The 27,561-nt window shown below is 43.6% G+C and overlaps 1 protein-coding gene and 1 pseudogene across 2 annotated transcripts; both read right to left on the bottom strand.

Moving 5' to 3' along the window:
* Positions 1-12,159: 12,159 nt before the first annotated feature.
* LOC124006685 (sodium/potassium/calcium exchanger 1-like) lies at positions 12,160-13,701 on the bottom strand. Of its 2 annotated transcripts, XM_046316756.1 has the most exons (4): positions 13,585-13,701; positions 13,159-13,374; positions 13,045-13,119; positions 12,160-12,426 (listed from the first exon to the last, which is right to left on the bottom strand). In XM_046316756.1, exons 1-4 carry the CDS (start codon positions 13,643-13,645, stop codon positions 12,269-12,271), a joined length of 510 nt encoding a protein of 169 aa, XP_046172712.1. In that variant the 5' UTR covers positions 13,646-13,701; the 3' UTR covers positions 12,160-12,268. The 2 variants fall into 2 exon arrangements, with proteins under 2 accessions (XP_046172712.1, XP_046172711.1); XM_046316755.1 differs by having other exon boundaries at positions 13,045-13,374.
* A 5,355-nt stretch (positions 13,702-19,056) lies between these two features.
* LOC124006636 lies at positions 19,057-27,004 on the bottom strand (annotated as a pseudogene).
* Between the last annotated feature and the right edge of the window lie 557 nt (positions 27,005-27,561).

Raw genomic sequence — 27,561 nt, 5'->3', positions numbered from 1 at the left:
ACTCCATTGACCGAGGCATCTTCAGGGGATTCAAATACCCAAACGAGCTCAGGATTCTTCACCAAGGAGACTTGCGAAACTTCAAAACTCCCGAAGAGGCAAAACGTTTTTTGAAAGACAATCCTGGCCAATGAGAAACAGACCAATGACTAAATGCGATTAATGCCATTACTAAAGGAGGTAAGACGACATATAGCCGATATCCAGAGACCCACCCCCTAAATGTCATTATAGCCGTCCAATTTATATTTATTTTCCTTTAACTGAGAGGGATGGGCTGTATAGCCTAACCTAGGCCTACTAATGTTTCAGCCTACTTTTATTTCCCTGTTTTTTTGTTGTTGCTATTATTACCTGGGGTTCCCTATGTCCCTTGGGGGAGGTATATGTAGGCTGGGCTAGTGATTTTATTTTTCTCCCCTCTTTTACTGAGGTCTGGACGAGGGCAACTGTGTTATTCACTCAATGCGGGGTGGAGAGGATGAGGCATTTCTTTGGTGGGGAGAGGGAGACGTTGTGCGTTGCTAACTGTTCCCGGTTTTTGTTTTATTCGGAACACAGAATTGAGACTGAGCGGGGGGGTAATAGATCCAACGGGATGTGTCGAGTTGTTTGGGAACTCGGCTGGGGTGTTCAGAGATTATTATTTTATGTACACCATTTATTTTCCTTTTATGTGAACGCAGCTGTAATTACTATCCACTTTTACCCAGCGATGACTTGCACTAAAGTTCAATTACTGCTCGATGACGATGACTAGTACCTTAAATCTATTGACATGGAACTGCCATGGTCTAGGGCATGCAATAAAACGAAAAAAGATACTATGTGCTCTAAAAAAGGAAAAAGCAGACATTGCGCTATTACAAGAGACACACCTCTGTGATGCTGAACATGCCAAACTCCGCAGAGCTTGGGTGGGACAGGTGTATTTCTCATCTTTCAAATCAAACAGTAGAGGCACAGCCATACTTATCCATAAAAATGTTCCATCCATAATAGACAAAACATATCTGATCCGGAGGGGAGATTTATTTTGATAACTGGGTCACTATATGGTCAACCAATTACTATATTAAACATATACGCCCCTAACACAGAAACTCCTGCCTTCATGTCAAAAATTATAACCCTGTTCAATGAGCATTGTGTCTCCTTTGGCGTGGTGGCCGGAGATTTTAATTGTACCCTTAACCCAACCCTAGACAAATCATCTCAAGTCCCCACCACAAATCCTAGATCTGCAAAGATGTTGAACTCTTACTAAAGAGATGGGGCTGATAGATATCTGGAGAGAGAATAATAGCTCATCTATGGACTATACATACTACTCTAATGTCCATAACACCTACTCCCGTATAGATTACATTTTTATCCCAAAGAGTTTCATAAATTCAGCCACATGTACAATCGGACCCATAGCACTTTCAGATCACGCCTTTGTCCACCTCCGCTTTGACCTCTGCAAAAACATCCCGAGGTCAAAGAGCTGGAAATTCAACACCTCCATGCTATCAAATGACGAGTTCCATACATTGGTAACTACATGGATAGACAACTACACACAAGACAATAAAGATTCCCCTGTTTCTCCGGCCACAATGTGGGACGCTGCTAAAGCCACACTAAGAGGTCATCTAATTGCATATGCTTCCTCTAAGAAAAAAGCAATGGAAGCACAAAGGCTAGATCTGTTATGCAGGTGAATGAGGACCCAAAAGCGACTTGGCGAAAACAGAGTCTTTAATCCAGTAAAGTAAATATACAATCATAAAGCACAATTCCACTCGTAATGACGAGAACAGACTGGAGACTCGATCATGAACTGCAGGTTGCCTCGGGAAGGCACTTGAACGTAGCAGACTCAGACACCTGCTCACCACGCAGCATCTGAGGGAAACACGACACGACAGGGCGATACACAGACACAGCACGGTGAACAATAGACAAGGATCCAACAGGGCAGGAACGGAAAACAAGGGGAGAAATAGGGACTCTAATCAGGGAAAAAGATAGGGAACAGGTGTGGGAAGACTAAATGATTGATTAGGGGAATAGGAACAGCTGGGAGCAGGAACGGAACGATAGAGAGAAGAGAGAGAGGAAGGGAGAGAGAAAAAGGGGAACGAACCTAAAAAGACCAGCAGGGGGAAAACGAACAGAGGGAAAAGCAAAATGACAAGACAATATAAGACAATACATGACAGTACCCCCCACTCACCGAGCGCCTCCTGGCGCTCTCGAGGAGGAACACTGGCGGCAACGGAGGAAATCATAGATCACAAACGGTCCAGCACGTCCCGAGAAAGAACCCAACTCCTCTCCTCAGGACCGTAACGGAAAAACGAAAAAAGGGAAACTAGGGTACTACTCTAAAAAAAAAATGAGACACGGGTAGAGAACTGAAAGCTTTAGAGCAAACAGGACCAAACAGGCCAGGAGAGTAACAACTAGGGACAGACTGAGACACAGCAAGGGCAGGAACAAGAACAGGAGAGATGCGATGGCAGGGAACAGACTGAGACCCAGCAAGACCAGGAGCAGAAGCAGAAAAAAATTACCAGACTTCTTCTGCGCGCAGTCCGAACACGCAGCCACGAAACGGCGCGTGTCACGCTCCTGAGTAGGCCACCAAAACCGCTGGCGAATAGAAGCAAGCGTACCCCGAACGCCGGGATGGCCAGCTAACTTGTCAGAGTGAGCCCACTGAAGAACAGCCAGACGAGTAGAAACAGGAACGAAAAGAAGGTTACTAGGGCAAGCGCGCGGCGACGCAGTGTGCGTGAGTGCTTGCTTAACCTGTCTCTCAATTCCCCAGACAGTCAACCCGACAACACGCCCAACAGGAAGGATCCCCTCGGGATCGGTAGAAGCCACAGAAGAACTAAAGAGACGGGATAAAGCATGAGGCTTGGTGTTCTTAGTACCCGGGCAATAAGAAATAACGAATTCGAAACGAGCGAAAAACAACGCCCAACGAGCATGACGCGCATTCAGTCGTTTGGCAGAACGGATGTACTCAAGGTTCTTTTGGTCAGTCCAAACGACAAAGGAACGGTCGCCCCCTCCAACCACTGTCGCCATTTGCCTAGGGCTAAACGGATGGCGAGCAGTTCGCGGTTAGCCACATCATAGTTACGTTCCGACGGTGACAGGCGATGAGAAAAATACGCACAAGGGTGGACCCCATCGTCAGTATCGGAGCGCTGGGACAGAATGGCTCCCACGCCCACCCCGACGCGTCAACCTCAACAATAAACGGTTTAGTGACGTCAGGTGCAACAAGGATAGGAGCGGATGCAAAACGCTTCTTGAAGAGATCAGGACAACAATCATACGACCGGTGAGGAGGAAGGGAGTTGGTTCTGGACCGACTGAAGACCGTGCGCAGACCATGATACTCCTCCGGCACTCCTGTCAAATCACCAGGTTCCTCCTGAGAAGAGGGGACAGAACAAACAGGAGAAATAGCAGACATTAAACACTTCACATGACAAGAAACGTTCCAGGAAAGGATAGAATTACTAGACCAATCAAAAGAAGGATTATGACACACTAGCCAGGGATGACCCAAAACAACAGGTGTAAAAGGTGAACAAAAAATCAAAAAAGAAATGGTCTCACTATGGTTACCAGATACAGTGAGGGTTAAAGGTAGTGTTTCATATAATATACTGGGGAGAGGACTACCATCCAAGGCAAACATGACCGTGGGCTCCCCTAACTGTCTGAGAGGAATGTCATGTTCCCGAGCCCAGGCTTCGTCCATAAAACAGCCCTCCGCCCCAGAGTCTATTAAAGCACTGCAGGAAGCTGCCGATCCGGTCCAGCGTAGATGGACCGGTAAGGTAGTACAGGTACTTGAAGGAGAGGACCGTCTAGTAGCGCTTATCAGTCGCCCTCCGCTTACTGATGAGCTCTGGCCTTTAACTGGACATAAAATGACAAAATGACCAGCGGAACCGCAATAGAGACAGAGGCGGTTGGTGATTCTCCGTTCCCTCTCCTTAGTCGAAATGCGAATACCCCCCAGCTGCATGGGCTCAACACCTGAGTCAGTGGGGAAAGATGGTAGTGTCGGAGAGAGGGGAGACACAGTTAACGCGAGCTCTCTTCTATGAGCTCGGTGACGAAGATCTACCCGTCGTTCAATGCGAATAGCGAGTTCAATCAAAGAATCCACGCTGGATGGAACCTCCCGAGAGAGAATCTCATCCTTAACCTTAGCGTGGAGTCCCTCCAGAAAACGAGCGAGCAACGCCTGCTCGTTCCAGTTACTGGAGGCAGCAAGAGTGCGAAACTCTATAGAGTAATCCGTTATGGATCGATTACCTTGACATAGGGAAGACAGGGACCAGGAAGCTTCTTTCCCAAAAACTGAGCGATCAAAACCCTTATCATCTCCTCTTTAAAGTTCATATAATTGTTAGTACACTCAGCGCTTGCCTCCCAGATAGCTGTGCCCCACTGCCGAGCCCGACCAGTAAGGAGTGATATGACGTAGGCAATCCGAGCTCTCTCTCTTGAGTATGTGTTGGGTTGGAGAGAGAACACTATATCACACTGGGTGAGAAAGGAGCGGCACTCAGTGGGCTGCCCAGAATAACATGGTGGGTTATTAACCCTAGGTTCCGGAGGCTCGGAAGACCCGGAAGTAGCTGGTGGCACGAGACGAAGACTCTGATACTGTCCTGAGAGGTCGGAGACCTGAGCGGCCAGGGTCTCAACGGCATGCCGAGCAGCAGACAATTCCTGCTCGTGTCTGCCGAGCATCGCTCCCTGGAACTCGAGAGTAGAGTAGAGAGAATCCATAGTCGCTGGGTCCATTCTTGGTCGGATCCTTCTGTTATGCAGGTGAATGAGGACCCAAAAGCGACTTGGCGAAAACAGAGTCTTTAATCCAGTAAAGTAAATATACAATCATAAAGCAGAATTCCACTCGTAATGACGAGAACAGACTGGAGACTCGATCATGAACTGCAGGTTGCCTCGGGAAGGCACTTGAACGTAGCAGACTCAGACACCTGCTCACCACGCAGCATCTGAGGGAAACACGACACGACAGGGCGATACACAGACACAGCACGGTGAACAATAGACAAGGATCCGACAGGGCAGGAACGGAAAACAAGGGGAGAAATAGGGACTCTAATCAGGGAAAAAGATCGGGAACAGGTGTGGGAAGACTAAATGATTGATTAGGGGAATAGGAACAGCTGGGAGCAGGAACGGAACGATAGAGAGAAGAGAGAGAGGAAGGGAGAGAGAAAAAGGGGAACGAACCTAAAAAGACCAGCAGGGGGAAAACGAACAGAGGGAAAAGCAAAATGACAAGACAATATAAGACAATACATGACAAGATCTTGAGAGGGAGATGGAATGCTGTGAAAAAATACATAAACAATCCCTAGACAGCACCTCCTGGAGTCATCTTAAAACAGCCAAAGCCAAAGTGAATTTGGACTACACTCGGGAGATAAAAAAAAAGTTTTCTTTACTAAACAGAAATACCATGAGTATAGCAATAGGCCCAGTAGATTGCTTGCTTACCAATTAAAAAAGGAGCAGTCAGAGCGTACAATCATGGCTATCCGAACAGCAGAGGACGAGGTCACATATGACCCAAAAAAGATCAATTTAACTCTTCATGATTTTTACTGCAAACTATATACCTCTGAGAGAAAACACACAGAGGCAGAACTCCACTCTTTCCTAGAGGGAATCTCGCTACCTAAACTATCAGAGACCGACCAGGAAGATCTCAACTCCCCCTTCACTCCTGAGGAGATCCTGGAGGCAATTACCTCCATGCCACCTAATAAGTCCCCAGGCCCAGATGGATTCCCCAGAGAGTTCTACAAAGCTTTTTGGCCCCATCTCAGCCCTATCTTCATGCCAATGCTGGAGGATTTTTTGCAAAAATGGAGTTCTCCCAGACTCAATGCACACAGCTCGCATTACAGTGTTGCTAAAAAAGGACAAGGACCCCCTATCCTGCTCGTCCTTCCGGCCCATAAGCTTGTTGGATTTCGACTATAAAATCATTACCAAATTGCTCACCAAAAGACTAAACACTCTTCTTCCCAAAATAATAAAAGCGGACCAAACTGGATTTATTAGAGACAGATACTCTTCTGATAACATTCGCCGTCTTTTTGATATTATTGATCAAGTAAACACACAAAAGACCCCTGTCCTGCTGGCTTCACTGGATGCTGAGAAGGCGTTTGACAGGATGGAGTGGAGCTTTCTGTTTTCAGTCTTAGAAAAGTTCAATATGGGCCCAAATTTTATTAAATGGATCAAATCACTATACTCTCATCCAAATGCCATGGTGACTACTAATGGACTGAACTCTGACAGATTCCCTCTGGAACGGGGCACAAGACAAGGGTGCTCGCTGTCCCCGCTGCTCTACTTGTTGGGGGCGGAGCCTCTGGCAGAGCTGATAAAGAGCAATCCAAGTATTATGGGTGTTTCTGCAGGTGGCCTGCAGCACAAGATTTCGCTTTACGCGGATGATGTCTTGCTCTACATATCCAACCCTGAGAAATCCCTCCCTCTCATTTTAGACACAATTGCTCAGTATGGCAAGTTTTCAGGTTATAAGATCAATTTTAACAAATCCACTGTCTGCCCTCTCATTATTACACTCACCAGCTCTATGAAGACACTTTGTCCTTTCCAATGGAAAACACAGGGGTTTCAATACCTCGGGATCTTCATAACACCAATTTTTTAAGGAAAATTATCTTCCACTCCTGGATCGAATCAAGAACAATCTCCAAACCTGGATCTCCCTCCCAATTAGCTTAGTAGGAAGAATTAATGTAATCCGTATGAACGTCCTCCCTAGACTGAACTACATATTTCAGATGCTCCCATGCTATCTCCCAGTTTCCTTCTTCAAAACAACTAACCAAAGCATCACCAAATTTATATGGGGCAATAAAAAACCTAGGATCAAGTTTTCCACTTTATCAAAACCTGAATCTAAAGGTGGCCTTGCCCTTCCCTCCCTTCAATTGTACTACTGGTCTGCCCAAATCCGCAACATGCTAACATGGATCACAAACAGACAAGAGTCAACGTGGATTCAGATAGAAGCCCAATCCTGTGGTTCATTGCCCTTAAGCTCAATTGTATTCATTAATAACTTTAGTGAAGTGGGCAACATAGCCAAAACCTTTGCGATTTACAGCACCCTACTAGTGTGGAGGGACTGTAAGAAATACCTGGGCATTTCCTCCCAAATATGTTCTCACTCGCCTATAGTAGGCAACCCAGACTTGCCAAAAGCCCTGAGGGATGCCAACTTTAATCTTTGGCATATTCTAGGAATCAGGACCTTTTCAGACCTATTTCATCAGAAAACCACTACACTGAAATCCTTTCAAGAGCTCTGCAGTGAATTCGATGTGCCAAGATCCCATTTTTTTTAAAATATCTTCAAATTAGACATGTAATTTCCTCATTTACCTCCAAGAGGAGGTTTAGAACTCAGTTGAACGAAGTTGAAACCCTTCTTGTCACAGCACAATCCATTAAAGGCAAAATATCTTACATCTATAGACTCCTTTCTGAGAAAGGAAGCTCCTCCTTTACTCCTTTGAAAATAATCTGGGAAAAGGACCTTGGTCTGACTATTCTCTTGATGAGTTATGGGCGGAGGTTTGCGACAGGGTATACTGCTCCTCTACCAGTGTAAAAATTAAAGAATCTAATTACAAATTTTTGTACAAATTTTATTATACTCCTTTGAGACTCCATAGAATGAAAACAGATATGTCTCCTAACTGTAAAAGATGTACCTCTGAATGTGGAACCTATATGCACGTAGAATGTATGCACACATGACTGTAAGTCGCTTTGGATAAAAGCGTCTGCTAAATGGCATATATTATTATTATTATTATATATTATGTATTTTGGAGCTGTAGGGAGATTGCCAGATTCTGGCAATCTGTACATACTGCTGCACAGAAAATACTAGAGGTACAGTTTGATATGACTCCGTGTATCTATCTTCTTAATGCCCAGCAGGACTTTGTTCTTGAAAAAAAATTTGCTCATGACTATTACATACTTTGCTAAGAAATGTATTCTTCTATTGTGGGCCTCTAATACCCCCCTACATTTAAAATGTGGATTGACCAGATTGTTGACTTTCTTCCTCTTGAAAAACTAACTTATGACGTCCACAAGAGACAGCCCAAGTTTGATAGACTCTGGTCCCCACTATTCAACTATATTTCAAACTGGACAGAGTGAACGGGGTGACTAGGGAAATGTGCAGACAGATACATTTTGTGTAAGGTACTGTAAAACCTAAAAACGAATTATTGGTCCGTCGTCTCAGCGAATGCTTGAAATAGCTGATAAGAACCTTGATAGTGCTGCTGCAAGTGTTTTTTGTTTTTTTTGTGTGTGTTTTTATTTTAATTTAGTTTTTGAGTAGGTGTGTGTGTGTGTGTGTGTGTGTGTGTGTGTGTGTGTGTGTGTGTGTGTGTGTGTGTGTGTGTGTGTGTGTGTGTGTGTGTGTGTGTGTGTGTGTGTGTGTGTGTGTGTGTGTGTGTGTGTGTGTGTGTGTGTGTGTGTGTGTGTGTGTGTGTGTGTGTATGTAGGTATATATATGTACCAAGGAAAATATATAGATTAAGAAAAATGGGTGCTTTTGTTTGACTTTGTCATTCATTTTGGTTGTGTTTTTATTTTTTCAAATGTATTATTATTTTTTGACTTTTTGTTTTTTTGAAGCCTGTCACATCTGTGAATGTGGAATGTGTTTTGTTGGTTGATTGAAAAACAAAAACTTAATAAAACTTTAAATTGAAAAAAAGAATGATAACTTCCAAAATGAAGTCCAACACAAGTAGCCTAAATGTACCCAAGTGGCCAAATTGTCCAAATTGGGGAAGTTATACATTTTGAATGCAATAACTATATACAAAATATCAAAATGGTATTCTAACACCCCCCCCCCCAAACAAATGGAGAAAAAACATGAAAATGATGCCAGGTGCCATAGCAGTCTCTTTCTGCAGAGGGTCACCAAGCATGTGGTGCAGGTGATGGGGGACTTCATTTTGCAAAGAACACAGCGACGCCTCCATGCTGTGCCCTTTTGGCCCTGAGGCACATCCATGCCTGCAGAAATACATTTGGGCAGATGAACACCTTGGCACCCAGGGGTGCGTGCTCAGTCCCCTGCAGTGCTCCCTGTTCACTCATGACTGCACGGCCAGGCACGACTCCAAAACCATCAAGTTTGCCAATGACACAACAGTGCTGCTACTCTCTGTTGTTCTCATTTATGCATAGCTTGATCACCGACAATGACGAGACAGACTCTCGGGAGGAGGTCAGAGACCTGGCCTTGTGGTGCCAGGACAACAACCTCTCCCTCAACGTGATCAATACAAAGGAGATGATTGTGGACCACAGGAATAACAGGACCGAGCACACCCCCATTCTCATCGACTGGGCTGTAGTGGAGCAGGTTCAGAGCTTCAAGTTCCTTGATGTCCACATCACCAACAAACTAACATGGTCCAAGCACACCAAGACAGTTGTGAAGAGGGCATGACAAAATCTATTCCCCCTCAGGAGACTGAAAAGATTTGGCATGGGTCCTCAGATCCTCAACAGTTTCTACAGCTGCATCATCGAGAGCATCCTGACTGGTTGCATCACTGCATGGTACGGCAAAAGCTCAGCCTCTGACCGCAAGGCACTACAGAGGGTAATGCGTACGGCCCAGTACATCACTGGGGCCTAGCTTCCTGCCATCCAGGACCTCTATACCAGGCAGTGTCAGAGGAAGGGCCTAAAAATTGTCAAAGACTCCAGCAACCCTAGTCATAGACTGTTCTCTCTGCTACCACACGGCAAGCGGTACCGGAGCGTCAAGTCTAGGTCCAAGAGGCTTCTAAAGAGCTTCTACCCCCAAACCATAAGACTCCTGAACATCTAATCAAATGGCTTCCCAGACTATTTGAATTGTCCCCCCTCTTTTACACCGCTGCTCCTCTCTGTTGTTGTCATCTATGAATAGTCACTTTAATAACTCTACCTACATGTACATATTACTTCAATTACCTTGACTAAACTGTGCCCCGCACATTGACTCTGTACCGGTACCCCCCTGTATATAGTCTCGCTATTGCTATTTTACTGCTGCTAATTAATTACGTGTTACTTTTATTTCTTATTCATATATTTTTTTTAAACTGCATTGTTGGTTAGGGGCTCATAAGTAAGCATTTCACTGTTGTAGTCGGCGCAACGTGACTAATACAATCTGAATTGATTTGATTTGAAATGTCAAGCACAGATTCAACCAAAGACCTGGGAGGGTTTCAATGCCTCACAAAGAAGTAACCGATTGGTAGATGTGTAGAAGAAAAAAAGCAGATGCTGAATATCCCTTTGAGCATGGTGAAGTTATTATTTACATTTTAGATGGTGTATCAATACACCCAGTCACTGGGTACAAGATACATGCGTCCTCCCTAACTCTGTTGCCGGAGAGGAAGGAATCTGTTCACGAATTTCACAATGAGGCCAATGATGATTTTAAAACAGATCCAGAGTTTAATGTGATAGGAGAAAACTGAGGATGGACCAACAACTTTGTAGTTACTCCACAATAATAACCTAAATGACAGAGTGAAAAGAAGGAAGCTTGTACAAAACCAAAATATTCCAAACCATGCATCCTGTTTGCAACAAGGCACTAAAGTAATACTGCAAAGAATGTTGCAAAGAAATTAACTTTTTTTCTTGTATAAAAAGCATTATGTTTGGGGGAAATCCAACACATCACTGAGTACCACTCTCATATTATCAAGCATGGTGGTGCTGCATTATGTTATGGGTATGCTTGTCACTGGCAAAGACAAATTTTTCTGAAAGAAAAAAAAACGGGATACATCTGTCAGCACAGGCAAAATCCTATAAGAAAACCTGGTTTAGTCTGCTTTCCAACAGAATCTCAGACTCTCACTCTCCTTCCAGCAGGACAATAACCTAAAACCCAAGGCCAAATCTACATTGGAGTTATACCAGACAAGATTGTATGCTCCTGAGTGGCCTAGTTACAATGTTGACTTAAATCGGCTTGAGAATCTATGGCAAGACTTGAAAATGGCTGTCTAGCAATGATTAACGATCAACATGACAGTTTTTAAAAGATGGCCAAATATTGTACAATCCAGGTGTGCAAAGCTCTGAGACTTATCCCAAAAAGAATCACATCTGTAATTGCCACCAAAGGTGCTTCTCTACAAAGTGTTCACTCAGGGGTGTGAATACTTCTATAAATTAGGTATTTCTTTATTTGCAAACATTTCTAAAAACATGTTTTCCCTTTATCTTTACGGGGGAATTTTGTGTGGGTGGGTGAGTTTTGATTTTTGATTTATTCCGACTGTAACACAACATGTGGAATAAGTCAGGGGGTATGAATTCGTTGTTGGAATTAAGTCAGGAGGTATGAATACTTTCTGAAGGTGCTGTGTGGTTTACGTTGTTTTCATGCTCAGCAAACCTTTCAGTGACCACTCGTGCCCTGTGGATGGGGGCATAGCCATGGTGGCCAAAATTCCGGCCTGCCCAGCATTTCTATACATGACCCTAAGGGATGTTCATTGCTTAATTAACTCAGGAACCACACCCGTGTGGAAGCACCTGCTGTCAATATAGTTTTTATTGTATGTGATGGGCATTCACAGGGGCTGGAAAAAGGGGGACATTGCTCATCCGTTTCACCAATTGCCTCTTTCCTCTGATTTGCGCCTGGGTAGTGATGGGCTCATTGAGTCTAGCACGGAGCACACCACATGTTAATGTGACCCCTGGTGTTATGCAAGTGCATCCTTAAAGTTGTCCTGAAGCCACAGCAGGAAGAAACATTGATTGCAGTAGTTCTAGTTTCTGAAGGTGTAGCAAGCAGTCAGGAGCACCACAATGTGACCCCATCACCAAAACAAGATCAATGAGTGTAGCCTAAATGACACTACCAACCCTAACAAGGGAGATGAACATAGCACATCCCAAAGGAACACTTTTGACCACCTGGAATCTCCTAGGTCCAGATGAAATGTAGCATAATCTAATTCCCAGTAGCAAGTGACAAGTCAGTGAATTCCAAGGCCCTCATGTGGACATTTCATGTAATCTATTTTTCAGTATAGGACTTTACAAAGGCAGGAGGAAACATTTATGTAATCATTTATTGTCAAACCAATCAGAACAGAAAGCAAATTTGTTAACATTTTGTTAATATGCCTCTGCTGGGCCAGTAGCCTATTCTACCACCCCTCCACACACACATGTAGTAGCCCACAAACAACGCTCCCATAGCAGTCAGCAACACTAGAGGGACCACCAGTAACAAGAGCCAGACTGGACACACCTTCAGTTGACCTGGAAAAGACAATATATTTCAACTTAGTCGATGACCTACTTGGACCTTACAAACAATGCTAAGCCATAATGTGGGCAGCGCAAAATATGGCTTGTAAACATACCTCAAGTCCAGGGATGGATGAGCGCTGTACTCATTACCCGAAAGAACAAATTGAAATACTGCTAGCTTTGAGGAGCTGGCCTTTTCAGCCTCATGCTAGGCGAAAGTAGCCAATTGGATTACATGAAAATGCAACACCTAGCATTGGGGTAGCTGTTATGGAATCCAAGGGGTTGTTATAGCCCAACTTTAGCTAGCTCGAGGACAAAAAGGCAGTTTAAACTAGTATTTCAATCTACAATGTGTCATCTTCCATCCCTTGATTTAAGTATGTTTGTGACATATCCGGGGCCAGACTGACCACATTATGATAGCAGAGCATTGACCAAGGGGTGTAGTCGTTAAGCAAAACAGTTGCAAAGAAGTACAATGGACAAGTTACGTCCCTCCCTGTTCATTTCCATTTAAGAAGCATTTCACAAAAGAAATGTACTTCTGGTCCTGAGATCAAAACAATCTCTACACAAACTCACTAAAAAGGTGATTACTGAATGAGTGAGAGGACATCAGCTCACCTTGTTCCTCTACACCAGGAGTCTCATCCGAGTCATAGGTCTGCAGCTCACCCGAGTCATAGGTCTGCAGCTCACCCGAGTGCAGCTCACCCGAGTCATAGGTCTGCAGCTCACCCGAGTCATAGGTCTGCAGCTCACCCGAGTCATAGGTCTGCAGCTCACCCGAGTCATAGGTCTGCAGCTCACCCGAGTCATAGGGCTGCAGCTCATCCGAGTCATAGGGCTGCAGCTCATCCGAGTCATAGGTCTGCAGCTCATCCGAGTCATAAGTTTGTGGAATCTCCACAGAGATGGTCCACTGGTCTACACTGTACCTTAACTGTGGAACTCCTAGAGGTAGTGGAGGGAAGAACAGAGCTGAAACAGGTCAGAGGCACACCTAACTTCACTGCTTTTTGTAAAAATAAAACAGAAACAGAAACAGGAAAAAGATAACTTAATACATTTCCAGATTAGCAAAAGGAAAATGAATGCAAGCTTTAAAATGGTAGAGCCAGACTTAAATAAACATTAAGCCAGTTATCAAATTGTTTGGCATACCTGTTTGGGCCACAGTTGTGGCCACAAGCATCAAAAACAGAACACTGTTGATAAAGAACATCTTTCTGACTATATTCCTGCACTTGGGCCACCTGGACTTTTTATGTGAGTAGCTAATGCAGTTAATTAAAACAAGTACTGTCAGCTGTGGAACGCTTACTCAATCAGCACGAATTACTAACACTAGTTGAACTCATTGAGCTCTTTGATTTGATTGGTTTTGAGTGGCACTCTAGGCATTTTATTGGTTAATCTATGTTGTGTTGCATTGTTGCAGTACAATCTGCAGGGAATGAAAGAGGTGACCACAGAGATAGAGAACTCTGTATCTTTGTATATGTTCCATTGAGGCTATCTCCATTTTGAAGTAGTACATTTTCTTCTTCAAGACTGGCTGATCCCTCCTGATGAGCAGGTTGGACATGACTCCAACAGGGCCACCAAGTGGGATCAGCCAATGAAATTGGAAGTCCCACCCAGTTGACTATATTAACATCAAGGAAGCCCTCAATGGCACGCCCCTGCTAGCATGGCCTTTTGGCCACTAGAGGCCTCTATCATTCTCCATTGACCACACGTATTTTTCTAAATGCACCCAAAGTCGTTTCAAATGAATGAAGACATTTGTCCAACATGTTAGACCTTAGTGACTAACCTCAAACACTGAACAATATCTCTTGGCAAGAGTTATCAATCATAATTCCCCAGAGGAATGCTACTGAGACAGTTCTGTGCTACTTGTTGCCAGTAAGTGTGTTGTCATAACACATCCATAGTTACTCATTTTTTTCTGACACTGCAGCATAAAAGGAATGTTAAACTGTGATATGAATTTTTGAAAGTTAAATTACTCTCTGCAATAATGTTTTGGCTGTGTATGAAGGGTTGCCCATTCACCTCCTCCCAGCTGCCCCCTGCACTGAAGATAGGAAACACTGTCACCACTGATAAATCCACCATAATTGAGAATTTCAAGAAGCATTTTTCTACGGCTGGCCATGCTTTCCACCTGGCTACTCCTACCTCGGTCAACAGCACTGCACCCCCCACAGCAACTCGCCCAAGCCTTCCCCATTTCTCCTTCTCCCAAATCCATTCAGCTGATGTTCTGAAAGAGCTACAAAATCTGGACCCCTACAAATCAGCCGGGCTAGACAATCTGGATGTTATGCAGGTGAGTGAGGACCCAAAAGCGATTTAACAGAAACAGAGTCTTTTAATGTCCAAACAGGGAAAACATAAATTAATAGAAGGATTATGACACACTAGCCAGGGATGGCCCAAAACAACTGGTGTAAAAGGTGAACGAAAAATCAAAAAAGAAATGGTTTCGCTATGATTACCAGAGACAGTGAGGGTTAAAGGTAGCGTTTCACGCTGAATCCTGGGGAGAGGACTACCATCCAAGGCGAACATGGCCGTGGGCTCCCCTAACTGTCTGAGAGGAATGTAATGTTCCCGAGCCCAGGCTTCGTCCATAAAACAGCCCTCCGCCCCAGAGTCTATCAAGGCACTGCAGGAAGCTGCCGAACCGGTCCAGCGTAGATGGACCGACAAGGTATTACAGGATCTTGACGGAGAGACCTGAGTAGTAGCGCTCACCAGTAGCCCTCCGCTTACTGATGAGTTCTGGCCTTTTACTGGACATAAAATGACAAAATGACCAGCGGAACCGCAATAGAGACAGAGGCGGTTGGTGATTCTCTGTTCCCTCTCCTTAGTCGAGATGCGAATACCCCCCAGCTGCATGGGCTCAGCACCTGAGCCAGTGGAGGAAGATGGTAGTGATGCGGAGAGGGGGGAAACGGATAACGCGACCTCTCTTCCACGAGATCTACCCGTCGTTCTATGCGAATAGCGAGTTCAATCAAAGAATCCACGCTGGAAGGAACCTCCCGGGAGAGAATCTCATCCTTAACCTCCGCGTGGAGACCCTCCAGAAAACGAGCGAGCAACGCCGGCTCGTTCCAGTCACTGGAGGCAGTGACTGCAGGTCCCTTCGGGTAGGCGCGGGCCGTAGAGGACAGAGACACCTGCTCACACGCAGCATCTGATGAAGAGGCAGATTACGACAGGACGGAACAATGGCAAAGCAAACAAGAATCCGACAAGGACAGAAGCAGAAACTGAGAGAGAAATAGAGACTTAATCAGAGGGCAAAAGAGGGGACAGGTGTGAGAGAGTAAACGAGGTCGTTAGGAGAATGAGGAACAGCTGGGAGCAGGAACGAGAGAGAGATAGAGAGAGAGAAAGTAACCTAATACGACCAGCAGGGGGAAACGAAGAGAAGAGAAAGCACAGGGACAAGACATGACAATACATGACACTGGACCCTTTCTTTCTAAAATGATCTGCCGAAATTGTTGCCACCCCTATTACTAGCCTGTTCAACCTCTCTTTCGTGTCGTCTGAGATTCCCAAAGATTGGAAAGCAGCAGCGGTCATCCCCCTCTTCAAAGGGGAGACACTCTTGACCCAAACTGCTACAGACCTATATCTATCTTACCATTTCTTTCTAAGGTCTTCGAAAGCCAAGTCAACAAACAGATTTCCGACCATTTCGAATCTCACCATATCTTCTCTGCTATGCAATCTGGTTTCAGAGCTGGTGATGGGTGCACCTGAGCCACGCTTAAGGTCCTAAATGATATCTTAACCGCCATCGATAAGAAACATTACTGTGCAGCCGTATTCATTGATCTGGCCAAGGCTTTCGACTCTGTCAATCACCACATCCTCATCGGCAGACTCGACAGCCTTGGTTTCTCAAATGATTGCCTCGCCTGGTTCACCAACTACTTCTCTGATAGAGTTCAGTGTGTCAAATCGGAGGGTCTGCTGTCCGGACCTCTGGCAGTCTCTATGGGGGTGCCGCAGGGTTCAATTCTTGGACCGACTCTCTTCTCTGTATACATCAATGAGGACGCTCTTGCTGCTGGTGATTCTCTGATCCACCTCTACGCAGACGACACCATTCTGTATACTTCTGGCCCTTCTTTGGACATTGTGTTAACAACCCTCCAGGCAAGCTTCAATGCCATACAACTCTCCTTCCATGGCCTCCAATTGCTCTTAAATGCAAGTAAAACTAAATGCATGCTCTTCAACCGATCGCTACCTGCACCTGCCCGCCTGTCCAACATCACTACTCTGGACGGCTCTGACTAAGAATACGTGGACAACTACAAATACTTAGGTGTCTGGTTAGACTGTAAACTTTCCTTCCAGACCTATATCAAACATCTCCAATCCAAAGTTAAATCTAGAATTGGCTTCCTATTTCGCAACAAAGCATCCTTCACTCATGCTGCCAAACATACCCTTGTAAAACTGACCATCCTACCAGTCCTCGACTTTGGCGATGTCATTTACAAAATAGCCTCCAATACCCTACTCAACAAATTGGATGCAGTCTATCACAGTGCAATCCGTTTTGTCACCAAAGCCCCATATACTACCCACCATTGCGACCTGTATGCTCTCGTTGGCTGGCCCTTGCTTCATACTCGTCGCCAAACCCACTGGCTACATGTCATCTACAAGACCCTGCTAGGTAAAGTCCCCCCTTATCTCAGCTCGCTGGTCACCATAGCATCTCCCACCTGTAGCACACGCTCCAGCAGGTATATCTCTCTAGTCACCCCCAAAACCAATTCTTTCTTTGGCCGCCTCTCCTTCCAGTTCTCTGCTGCCAATGACTGGAATGAACTACAAAAATCTCTGAAACTGGAAACACTTCTCTCCCTCACTAGCTTTAAGCACCAACTGTCAGAGCAGCTCACAGATTACTGCACCTGTACATAGCCCACCTATAATGTAGCTCAAACAACTACCTCTTTCCCTACTTTATTTAATTTTTTGCCTTTACCTCCCTCATCTCACCTCATTTGCTCACATCGTATATAGACTTGTTTATACTGTATTATTGACTGTATGTTTGTTTTACTCCATGTGTAACTGTGTCGTTGTATGTGTCGAACTGCTTTGCTTATCTTGGCCAGGTCGCAATTGTAAATGAGAACTTGTTCTCAACTTGCCTACCTGGTTAAATAAAGGTGAAATAAATAAATAAATTAATTAATTAAAACAAAGATTCTTATTCTCGCTTATAAACTGTTAAAATATGTAGAACATTGTTTGTACATACCAATGCTTGAGGAAAGAAATAAGGCAACATTATTGATTCATTCATTTATACAATATAGGATATGTTGTTTTTCTAGAGTATATTTAAAAACAGTTTCAAAATAGGGGAATAACTAGATAGTGGCACATTACAGTATATCTTTCAGTTTCCATGATAAATTACTATATTTTGTCAAAGAAAATATGTTTGAACTTTTTTTCATACTAAAGAAAATGTCAAATGTTTTCAGTAGCTGGTTTGAAAACATATTTGAATGTTAAGGCTAAAACATTGGAAATAAAACATGTTATAAAATAAGTGTCTCTTACAAATGTTAAATCTTTGAGGAAAATGTTGTGGAAACAACAGTTAAACATTCCCTTATGTTTCCAGCATGACAACAATTACGTGAAAAAAAGACATTGAAATACATTTGATTTTGTGACTATGTGGACAAATGATCTGAAAGAGAAAACACACTATCACAAAGCTGTCGAGTTTTGGTGCCTTTGGCTTTTTCACATTCACTAAGAATGAAACCATATATAACAAACACAGGAATTGACTTATAACAACATTTAAATAACAATTATTGCTGAATGTTAGTTCTGGTGTATGAACAATGGGCAACATTTCCCAGTATGTCACATTCACTTACACATTCCAATCGCAATTCCCATTTTTGTGTAAAATGACTTGGTTTTGTTGCATAGTGCAGCACATCAATGTATACTGAAGACTGAACATTAAAAAGTGCATCACTCTATACTTTGTCAAGCTTTATTCAAAGTGACAGACAATTGTCATTCTTTCTGTAATAAACAAAAAAACGAAGATAAATGTTTAAGTCGCTTTGGATAAAAGCGTCTGCTAAATGGCATATATTATTATTATTATTACTTGTAATGAAAATAGGTTCTCAATGCCAGGTATGATGACACTGACCCGAATGTTTCCTGAATATGGCTAACAGCAAGAGCTACCTGGACACACGCCAAGTGGTGGTCTGAACATGAACAGGTGGGCACTGCAGGCCAGTAGCAGCTAGGGGTATTCATCTCCAGTCCTGGAGGGCAACACTGTCTACTGGATCTCTATTCTCCCTGATACAATGTAATTGACGGGCCGAGGAGTCCTAAGTCCCCCTAACGTGGGAGTTGTAAATAAAAAGATGACAATAGGGTTGAAAGAGAGGGGCATAGACAACTGTGGACTCTGGAGGACTGGAGTTGAGTAACCCTGCTGTGTTGGCTTCACAGTGACGTTAGTAGAGTGATCAGCAGAGGCTTCAAGCTGGCTACAGCTGGCTACAGGATGGATGTGGTCCTTTTAGTCGTGCTTCTTTCCTATAGACTGACCGTACGCAAGCTGGAGTCCAGTAGGAAGTACACTCCCCTGTGGAGCATAGAGACAGAGAAGGGCTTTAAGGTTTGAGGATAGCAAGGATGGGACCTCACCTCAGACACTGTGAAGAGTTCCATATGTTGAAATATGGATAAAGGGGGGAACATTTGTTAATAAAGTGTCCTGGCTCCCTACAGCCATTACCAAGTGCATATAGGCCGATAGATATGGTTATAAATATGCACTCACTGCGAATGGCCGCACTAGGTGGGTGATTACACAACAAATTGGCCAGCGTTGATTTTTCAGTGTAACATTTCTAGTTTTGATTAAGGGGTTAAATTCACTCTATAAAAGTGAAAGTAACACTCAGTGGTGTAAAATAACCCCCAGTTTTGGTGTTAATAACCACAGTTATTGTTTTATACTTTGTAGTGTAAAACAGTCCCATCATTATCATATTTCCCAGCATGCTCTACTGCAGCTAGATTTTTTAGGATTGTTTTTAATATCTGGGATTTTGTAGGTATATTGATTGATTGGTCTGATGCTGCACAAAGATACATAACATACATTTTTCTAACTAATCCAATCAGTTAGATATATTTATTGCACCCGTTACTGAAATGGTTGTTCCAGTTTAAATGTTTTAGGTAGTCTTATTTTAACCAAGTTTCATAACCCTGGCTGTCATTCTGAATGCAAGTGAATAAAAATTCCAATTGTTGGATATCCTAACTCTGGATGGACTCCAATAGGAATTACACATCACTTTGCAAACCAGCATAATGTGACTTGCAGGCCTGATGTGGCCTGTAACCCAGGAATTTCCTAAAACTGTTTCGGCCATCAAGTAAGGCTTTATGATATACAGTTGAAAACGGAGGTTTACATACACTTATGTTGGAGTCATTAAAACTCGTTTTTCAACCACTCCACAAATTTCTTGTTAACAAACTATAGTTTTGGCAAGTCGGTTAGGACATCTACTTTGTGCATGACACAAGTCATTTTTCCAACAATTGTTTACAGACAAATTATTTCACTTATAATTCACTGTATCACAATTCCAGTGGGTCAGAAATGTACATACACTAAGTTGACTGTGCCTTTTAAATGTCTTCGAGCTACCCCCCTACTTTTTTCAATTTCCGCCAGAAGACATACACAAATCTAACTGCCTGTAACTCAGGCACAGAACCAAGGATATGCATATTCTTGGTACCATTTGAAAGAAAACACTCTGAAGATTGTGTAAATGTGAATTGAATGTAGGAGAATATAACACAATAGATCTGGTTTAGATAATACAATGAAAACAAACATACGTTTTTTCCTTTTTATTGTTGTATCATCATCTTTAAAATGAACAAAATAAAACAAACATTCAGATAGGATGATGGGGACAATTTCAGTGAAACACATAAGAGGGCAACAGCAAAGTTTCAGAATGATAACTTCCAAAATGAGTGTGCTACATGACACTTGTCACGAAGTGACCCAGGTGTCCCACACAAGTAGCCCAAATGTACCCAAGTGGCCAAATTGGGGAAGTTATACATTTTGAATTGAATAACTATATACAAAATACCAAAATGGTATTCTAACACCCCCCCCCCCCAAACAAATGGAGAAAAAAATGAAAATGATGCCAGGTGCCATAGCAGTCTCTTTCTGCTGTAAAGCAGAGGGTCACCAAGCATGTGGTGCAGGTGATGGGGGACTTCATTTTGCAAAGAACACAGCGACGCCTCCATGCTGTGTCCTTTTGGCCCTGAGGCACATCCATGCCTGCAGAAATACATTTGGGCAGATGAACACCACTTGTGTCAGGACCTGGATGAACCAGCTTCAGTGGGGTATGGACACGTTGGCACTGGGGGCTCCCATTCAGAGTCAGTGTCACTGTGAAAGAAAATGTTCAGTTAGAGTATCACATATGAGCCCTGTATCAACAGGTAAAATAAACAGATATACAGTGGGGCAAAAAAGTATTTAGTCAGCCACCAATTGTGCAAGTTCTCCCACTTAAAAAGATGAGAGGCCTGTAATGTTCATCATAGGTACACTTCAACTATGACAGACAAAATGAGAAGAAAAAAAACCCAAAATCACATTGTAGGATTTTTAATGAATTTATTTGCAAATGATGGTGGAAAATAAGTATTTGGTCAATAACAAAAGTTTCTCAATACTTTGTTATATACCCTTTGTTGGCAATGACAGAGGTCAAACGTTTTCTGAAAGTCTTCACAAGGTTTGACAATGATGTCATGGCTTTAGAAGCTTCTGATAGGCTAATTCACATAATTTGAATCAAATGGAGGTGTATCTGTGGATGTTTTTTTGTATTTCAAGGCCTACCTTCAAACTCAGTGCCTCTTTGCTTGACATCATGGGAAAATCAAAAATAAATCAGCCAAGAAGTAATAAAACAAATTGTGGACCTCAACAAGTCTGGAAATTGCTCCCAAGGATGAACCAAACTCCTGAAGGTACCACATTCATCTGTACAAACAATAGTACGCAAGTATAAATACCACGGGACCACGCAGCCGTCATACCGCTCAGGAAGGGGATGCATTCTGATCCTAGAGATAAATGTATTTCGGTGCGAAAAGTGCAAATAAATCCCAGAACAACAGCAAAGGACCGTGTGAAGATGCTGGAGGAAACAGGTACAAAAGTATCTATATCCACAGTAAAACGAGTCCTATATCGACATAACCTGAAAAGCCGCTCAGCAGGGAAGAAGCCACTGCTCCAAAACCACCATAAAAAAAGCCAGACTACAGTTTGCAACTGCACATGAGGACAATGATTGTACTTTTTAGAGAAATGTCCTCTGGTCTGATGAAACAAAAATAGAACTGATTGGCCATAATGACCATCGATATGTTTGGAGGATAAAGGGGGAGGCTTGCAAGCCGAAGAACACCATCCCAACCATGAGGCATGGGGGTGGCAGCATCATGTTGTGGGGGTGCTTTGCTGCAGGAGGGACTGGTGCACTTCACAAAATAGATGGCATCATGAGGAGGAAAATTATGTGGATGTATTGAAGAAACATCTCAAGACATCAGTCAGGAAGTTAAAGCTTGGTCGCAAATGGGTCTTCCAAATGGACAATGACCCCAAGAATACTTCCAAAGTTGTTGCAAAATGGCTTAAGGACAACAAAGTCAATGCATTGGATTGGCCATCACAAAGCCCTGACCTCGATCCAATAGAACATTTGTGGGCAGAACTGAAAAAGCGTGTGCAAACAAGGAGGCCTACAAACCTGACTCAGTTACACCAGCTCTGTCAGGAGGAATGGACCAAAATTCACCCAACTTATTGTGGGAAGCTTGTGGAAGGCTACCCGAAACATTTGACTCAAGGTAAACAATTTAAAGGCAATGCTACCAAATACTAATTGAGTGTATGTAAACTTCGGACCCACTGGGAATGTGATGAAAGAAATAAAAGCTGAAATAACTCATTCTCTCTACTATTATTCGGACATTTACTGAGTTTAAATGTATTTGGCTAAGGTGTATATAAACTTCCGACTTCAACTGTGGGTAATGCAACATTTACTGTGTGGGCTGTATCTCAAAGTCATGCAAGATACTCCAGTTGTAAAACAGTGGAGTCAATACAGGGAGTTGAAATTTCTCTGCTTTTCAGCAGAGGCCTTCTGCTGTTCGTGACAGCAACTCCACAATCAGCTGTTTGAGAAAAGCTGTGGGCTGCCCAAATTGCAGGTTTCCCGACAGAACAAATTGCATTCAAGTGATAAAACAAAACAGCAATTTTATTTTATTTTTAGGAAGCCAATGACCTGTAATTTCTAAATAAATGTAATGCATACCAGAGGTGGGGAAGTCCAAAGGGATGGCAGAAGCAGAGAGGGGGAATCCCTCCCAGCCCCCTACAAACTGAACCCTGAATATACCTCTTCAATGACACCTCATGGATTAGAGATAAATAAGAATGGTGGCTACACAGCTAACATTACATAAAGTAGGCTACCAAGCCTTAAAAAAATATATGATAGAAGCAAAGGTGTGTGTGTGACTCCTAATATGACACTTAAATAGATGCATACATTTACATTTACATTACATTTAAGTCATTTAGCAGACGCTCTTATCCAGAGCGACTTACAAATTGGTGCATTCACCTTATGACATCCAGTGGAACAGCCACTTTACAATAGTGCATCTAAATCTTTTAAGGGGGGTGAGAAGGATTACTTTATCCTATCCTAGGTATTCCTTAAAGAGGTGGGGTTTCAGGTGTCTCCGGAAGGTGGTGATTGACTCATTTAAAAAAGGTCATGTTGTTAACTAAGATCATGTGGGAATTTTTCATCTCAATGGGCTGGTGTGGTGGTGCACACACACACACACACACACACACACACACACACACACACACACACACACACACACACACACACACACACACACACACACACATTTAACTGCAAACTAATACCGTGGCAAACTTGGGCCATAAACATCGAATTGCAAACGTCCCTAAGTACACACTCTTCCCCCCTCTCACTCGTAGAGTTTCTCTTGCTCTACCTCCTTTCTCACACACGTTTATCATGCTCTCTCTCTCGAACATACACAGTCCTTCACTGTCTCTCTGACACATACACTGAGTGTACAAAACATTAACAACACCTTCCTAATATTGAGTTGGGTCATGGACTTTACAAGGTGTCGAAAGCGTTCCACAGAGATGCTGGCCCATGTTGTCGCCAATGCTTCCCACAGTTATGTGAAGTTGGCTGGATATCCTTTGGGTGGTGGACCATTCTTGATACACACGTGAAACTGTTGAGTGTGAAAAACACAGCAGCGTTGCAGTTCTTGACACAAACCGGTGCGCCTGGCACCGGGTGGGTATCATTTGTGGAACGTTCCAACAGGAATCTGTTCCAACAACTGCGTAAAGTACAAGGTTGCCAACTAACAACACATACAAAGTAGCATGATCAATTCAACTAGTTGACGAATAGGCATCAACTCACCACGTAGCTTATTCTTAATGTTTGACCATAGGCCACCAGAGTGATTCATTATGCTTTGTACACTCAGTGTATATCTGGCACACATGTACACACACACACTTAACCCCCCACCAACACACACACTGACCTGTCGATAGGGTGGATGATGCAGGGAATGGTGGCCATTTTGGCCATGGTGGTCCACTTGCGTACGGAGAGGGGCATGTGCGTGGTTCTTCCTAGGAGGTAGAGAGAGGCAGCACACACACGGTTGATGGTGAAGCATGGGATAGCGACCGAAGCCAGGGCCTGCCATACAAAACGTGTCCACCACCGCTGCAGCTACCTTGGTTCTCTTCCCTGGGTTGTCACCATGCTCCTACAGAACAGGGATAGACAATTGCACAACCGAATGCATTCAACTAAAATGTGTATTCCGCATTTAATCCAACCCCTCGGAATCAGAGAGGTGCAGGGGGCTGCCTTAAATTGACGTCAACGTTGGGAGTTAACTGCCTTGCTCAAGGGCAGAACGGCAGATTTTGCCACTCTGCCGGCTTGGGGCAGCCCTTCACTTTGCCGGCAGCCCTTCGGTTACTGGCCCAACGCTCTTAACTGCTAGTTTACCTGCCGCTCCAAGAGACCATAAAGCTTTGCTTTTACAAAAAAGTCCTTCCTTACCACAGCAGCCTTCTTCCCCTTGTCCAAAGCATCAGCGGAAACATACACGGTGGCAACCGCACGTGTGGCCCATACAGAGCTCACTGGCACCAGGGCACGGAAGGCCTCCCCCACCTCATTGGCATAGCCTGTCAGCACAAGATTACATGCCAGGGTAAGATACGAGTGCAATAAGGCTTTAACTGCCTCACTGTTGTGAGAGGCCTCTACACAAATCATAGCCAACCCTCACCGGAGGAGAGTTGGGGAGGTAAAACATAATGTATTAGAATAATAATTCAAATTTCCCTCTTGGACCTCTGCCATATAAAGGGGGGGTACATTAATATAGACTTTTGTTCAGTGTTCTGCTTATTAGCAGTAACCCCCCTGACACAACTCTTTCCCTAGAATGGGCGGTGACCTTTGGAGCAATATGCAACGTCTGCTCCAACAGGATTGGAATGACTAATAATGCCCTTGGTCTGTCATTAGAACGCAGCTGTTGGCTGCTGCTGAACCTGTACTGCCACCCTGTGGGCAAACATTAGGCTAACGTTAGATCCGTAGGCCTTTTTAATTTAACGGTTATTTAACCAGGTAAGCCAATTATGTACACATTTTTTATTTACAATGATGGCAAGAGGCCTCATGTGAGGATGGGGCTGGAATTAAAAATAAATAAAATAGTAAGACTAAATGGACAACACAGACAGAAGACACATTTTGTACCATGTTGTGTTGCTGCCATGCTATGATGTTTTCTTAGTTCTCTCCTTATTTATTTAATTAGCCAAATCAGTTAAGAACAAATTGTTATTATTACAATGACGGCCTACCCCAGCCCCGAAAACGCTGGGCCAATTGTGCACCGCTCTAAGGGGCTCCCAATCACAGCGTTTTATAATACAGCCTGCAATCGAACCAGGGTCTGTAATGACACCTCCCAAGTGCCTTAGACTGCTGCGCCACTTGGGAGCCCGGGATGTGTTGTGGTGTCTCTTGTTGTGATGTGTGTTTTGTCCTATATTTTTATTTTATTTTTGACTTTTGGTAGGCTGTCATTGTAAATAAGAATTTGACTTTAACAGACTTGCCTAGTTAAATTTAAATTTAAAAAACACTAACAACAGCAGAACTGCATTACTGGTTAAGGACTTGCAAGTAAGCACCTGCAGTTGTATTCGACACAAATTACAATTGACATATACGATTTGATTTGAAATACAACAGCAAACAATGCAGAATGTCGTCCCCGCGAATATCTATGGCAAGACATCATTCACCTACGTTTCGTCAAAATCGTGCCAGTCAAACAGATCAAGAAATAAACATATGCCCGTTGTAGTGCCGCCGTGTGGTTGATATGAATGTTCTCGCATATGTTGAGTCTTGACAGTGTTTGCAACGTGTACCAAATTGAGTTTACAATACGAATATCCTTGACTGATTTATACTCATTTATGTGGCAGACCACATAACTGTGTATTAGGTACTAGTCTGGAAAATATTGCACTGAGAGACCTGTGGTCTGCCAGATAACATATGAAAGTTCATACAAATCGGTAATTCGGTGCCAGAAGATCAGCAGTTTAAGTGTTTTCCCTCAAACGAAATTCAAAATGGCGGAAATCAGTGCAAGTTTGCCGGGTCTCTATGACAAGACGCACCCAAGTTTTGTCAAAATCGGACCAGTGCCGTCTTGAGATATCGCGCGTGACCAACTTACGAACAAGACAGACTTGTTGGCTATGATTTATGTAGAGGCCTCTCACAATAGTGAGGCAGTTAAAGCCTTATTGCACTCGTATCTTACCCTGGCATGTAATATTGTGCTGACAGGCTATGCCAATGAGGTGGGGGAGGCCTTCCGTGCCCTGGCGCCAGTGAGCGCTGAATGGGCCACATGTGCGGTTGCCACCGTGTATGTTTCCGAAGATGCTTTGGACAAGGGAAGAAGGCTGCTGTAGTAAGGAAGGACTTTTTTGTAAAAGCAAAGCTTTTATGGTCCCCGATTTAATGGTCGACAGCCACATGGTACATAAAGGCGATGCAAACTGCTGACGTCGTTGATTCTAGTAGTCACTCGAGATGTCTCAACAACCTGTTCATTTGTGTCTTTTGAACAGGTTATACTTGTGATGTACCTGTAGTTACATTAAATGGGATAGGGGCAGACTTTTAAAAATTTCAGAGCACCTGAGTGTGCAGGGCGCAGAATTGATGAATTTACGAACGCTCAGCCTGAACACCGACTGAATACGGCCGTTGTCGGTAAACATCGGCAAAAAAAAAGCGTCGCCAGCAGCACGGTCACCAACGTTCTGGATAACATGAGAAGAGTCGAAACAGCTCTACTCGGACGACTAAAATGGACACAATGTTCGCATTTGTGTCTGGAAGTAGCTAGCCAATTAGCGTGGTGCTTGATTCCTCCGCCTGAGCGTCCAGTGTGCGCTCTGAATTTACAAAAGGACAATCTGACAATGCTCCAGAATTTACGAACGTCAAGAGCGCAATCTGGCACTCCAGATTTAATTTAAGAACACACCCCTAGTCATCATGACACATTGTGTTCAGAGACTATATATGCTATTGCTGTGAAAAGGAAAATAAATAAAATGGTATCAATAGTGTTGTACTCTGGGCTCCAATTGCGACCTTGGTCGGATATGCTCAAAAACACTTCGCTGTACGACCTGGAATATTGATTTGATCAGTGTGCCTAGAAACATATTTACCCACATAAATACATTGAACGGCAACATTTTGTGGTGTTGGAAACAAGCAGTTGTTCAATTTAGTGTTTTGTGTCCGACGCGCTCCGGTTGTTGTTACA

The sequence above is a fragment of the Oncorhynchus gorbuscha genome, linkage group LG20 (genome assembly GCF_021184085.1).
Source record: "Oncorhynchus gorbuscha isolate QuinsamMale2020 ecotype Even-year linkage group LG20, OgorEven_v1.0, whole genome shotgun sequence".
In the NCBI taxonomy this organism is placed as follows: Eukaryota; Metazoa; Chordata; class Actinopteri; order Salmoniformes; family Salmonidae; genus Oncorhynchus; species Oncorhynchus gorbuscha.
Note: the sequence above shows the minus strand (reverse complement) of the source record. Positions and strands in the feature narration are given on the sequence as shown.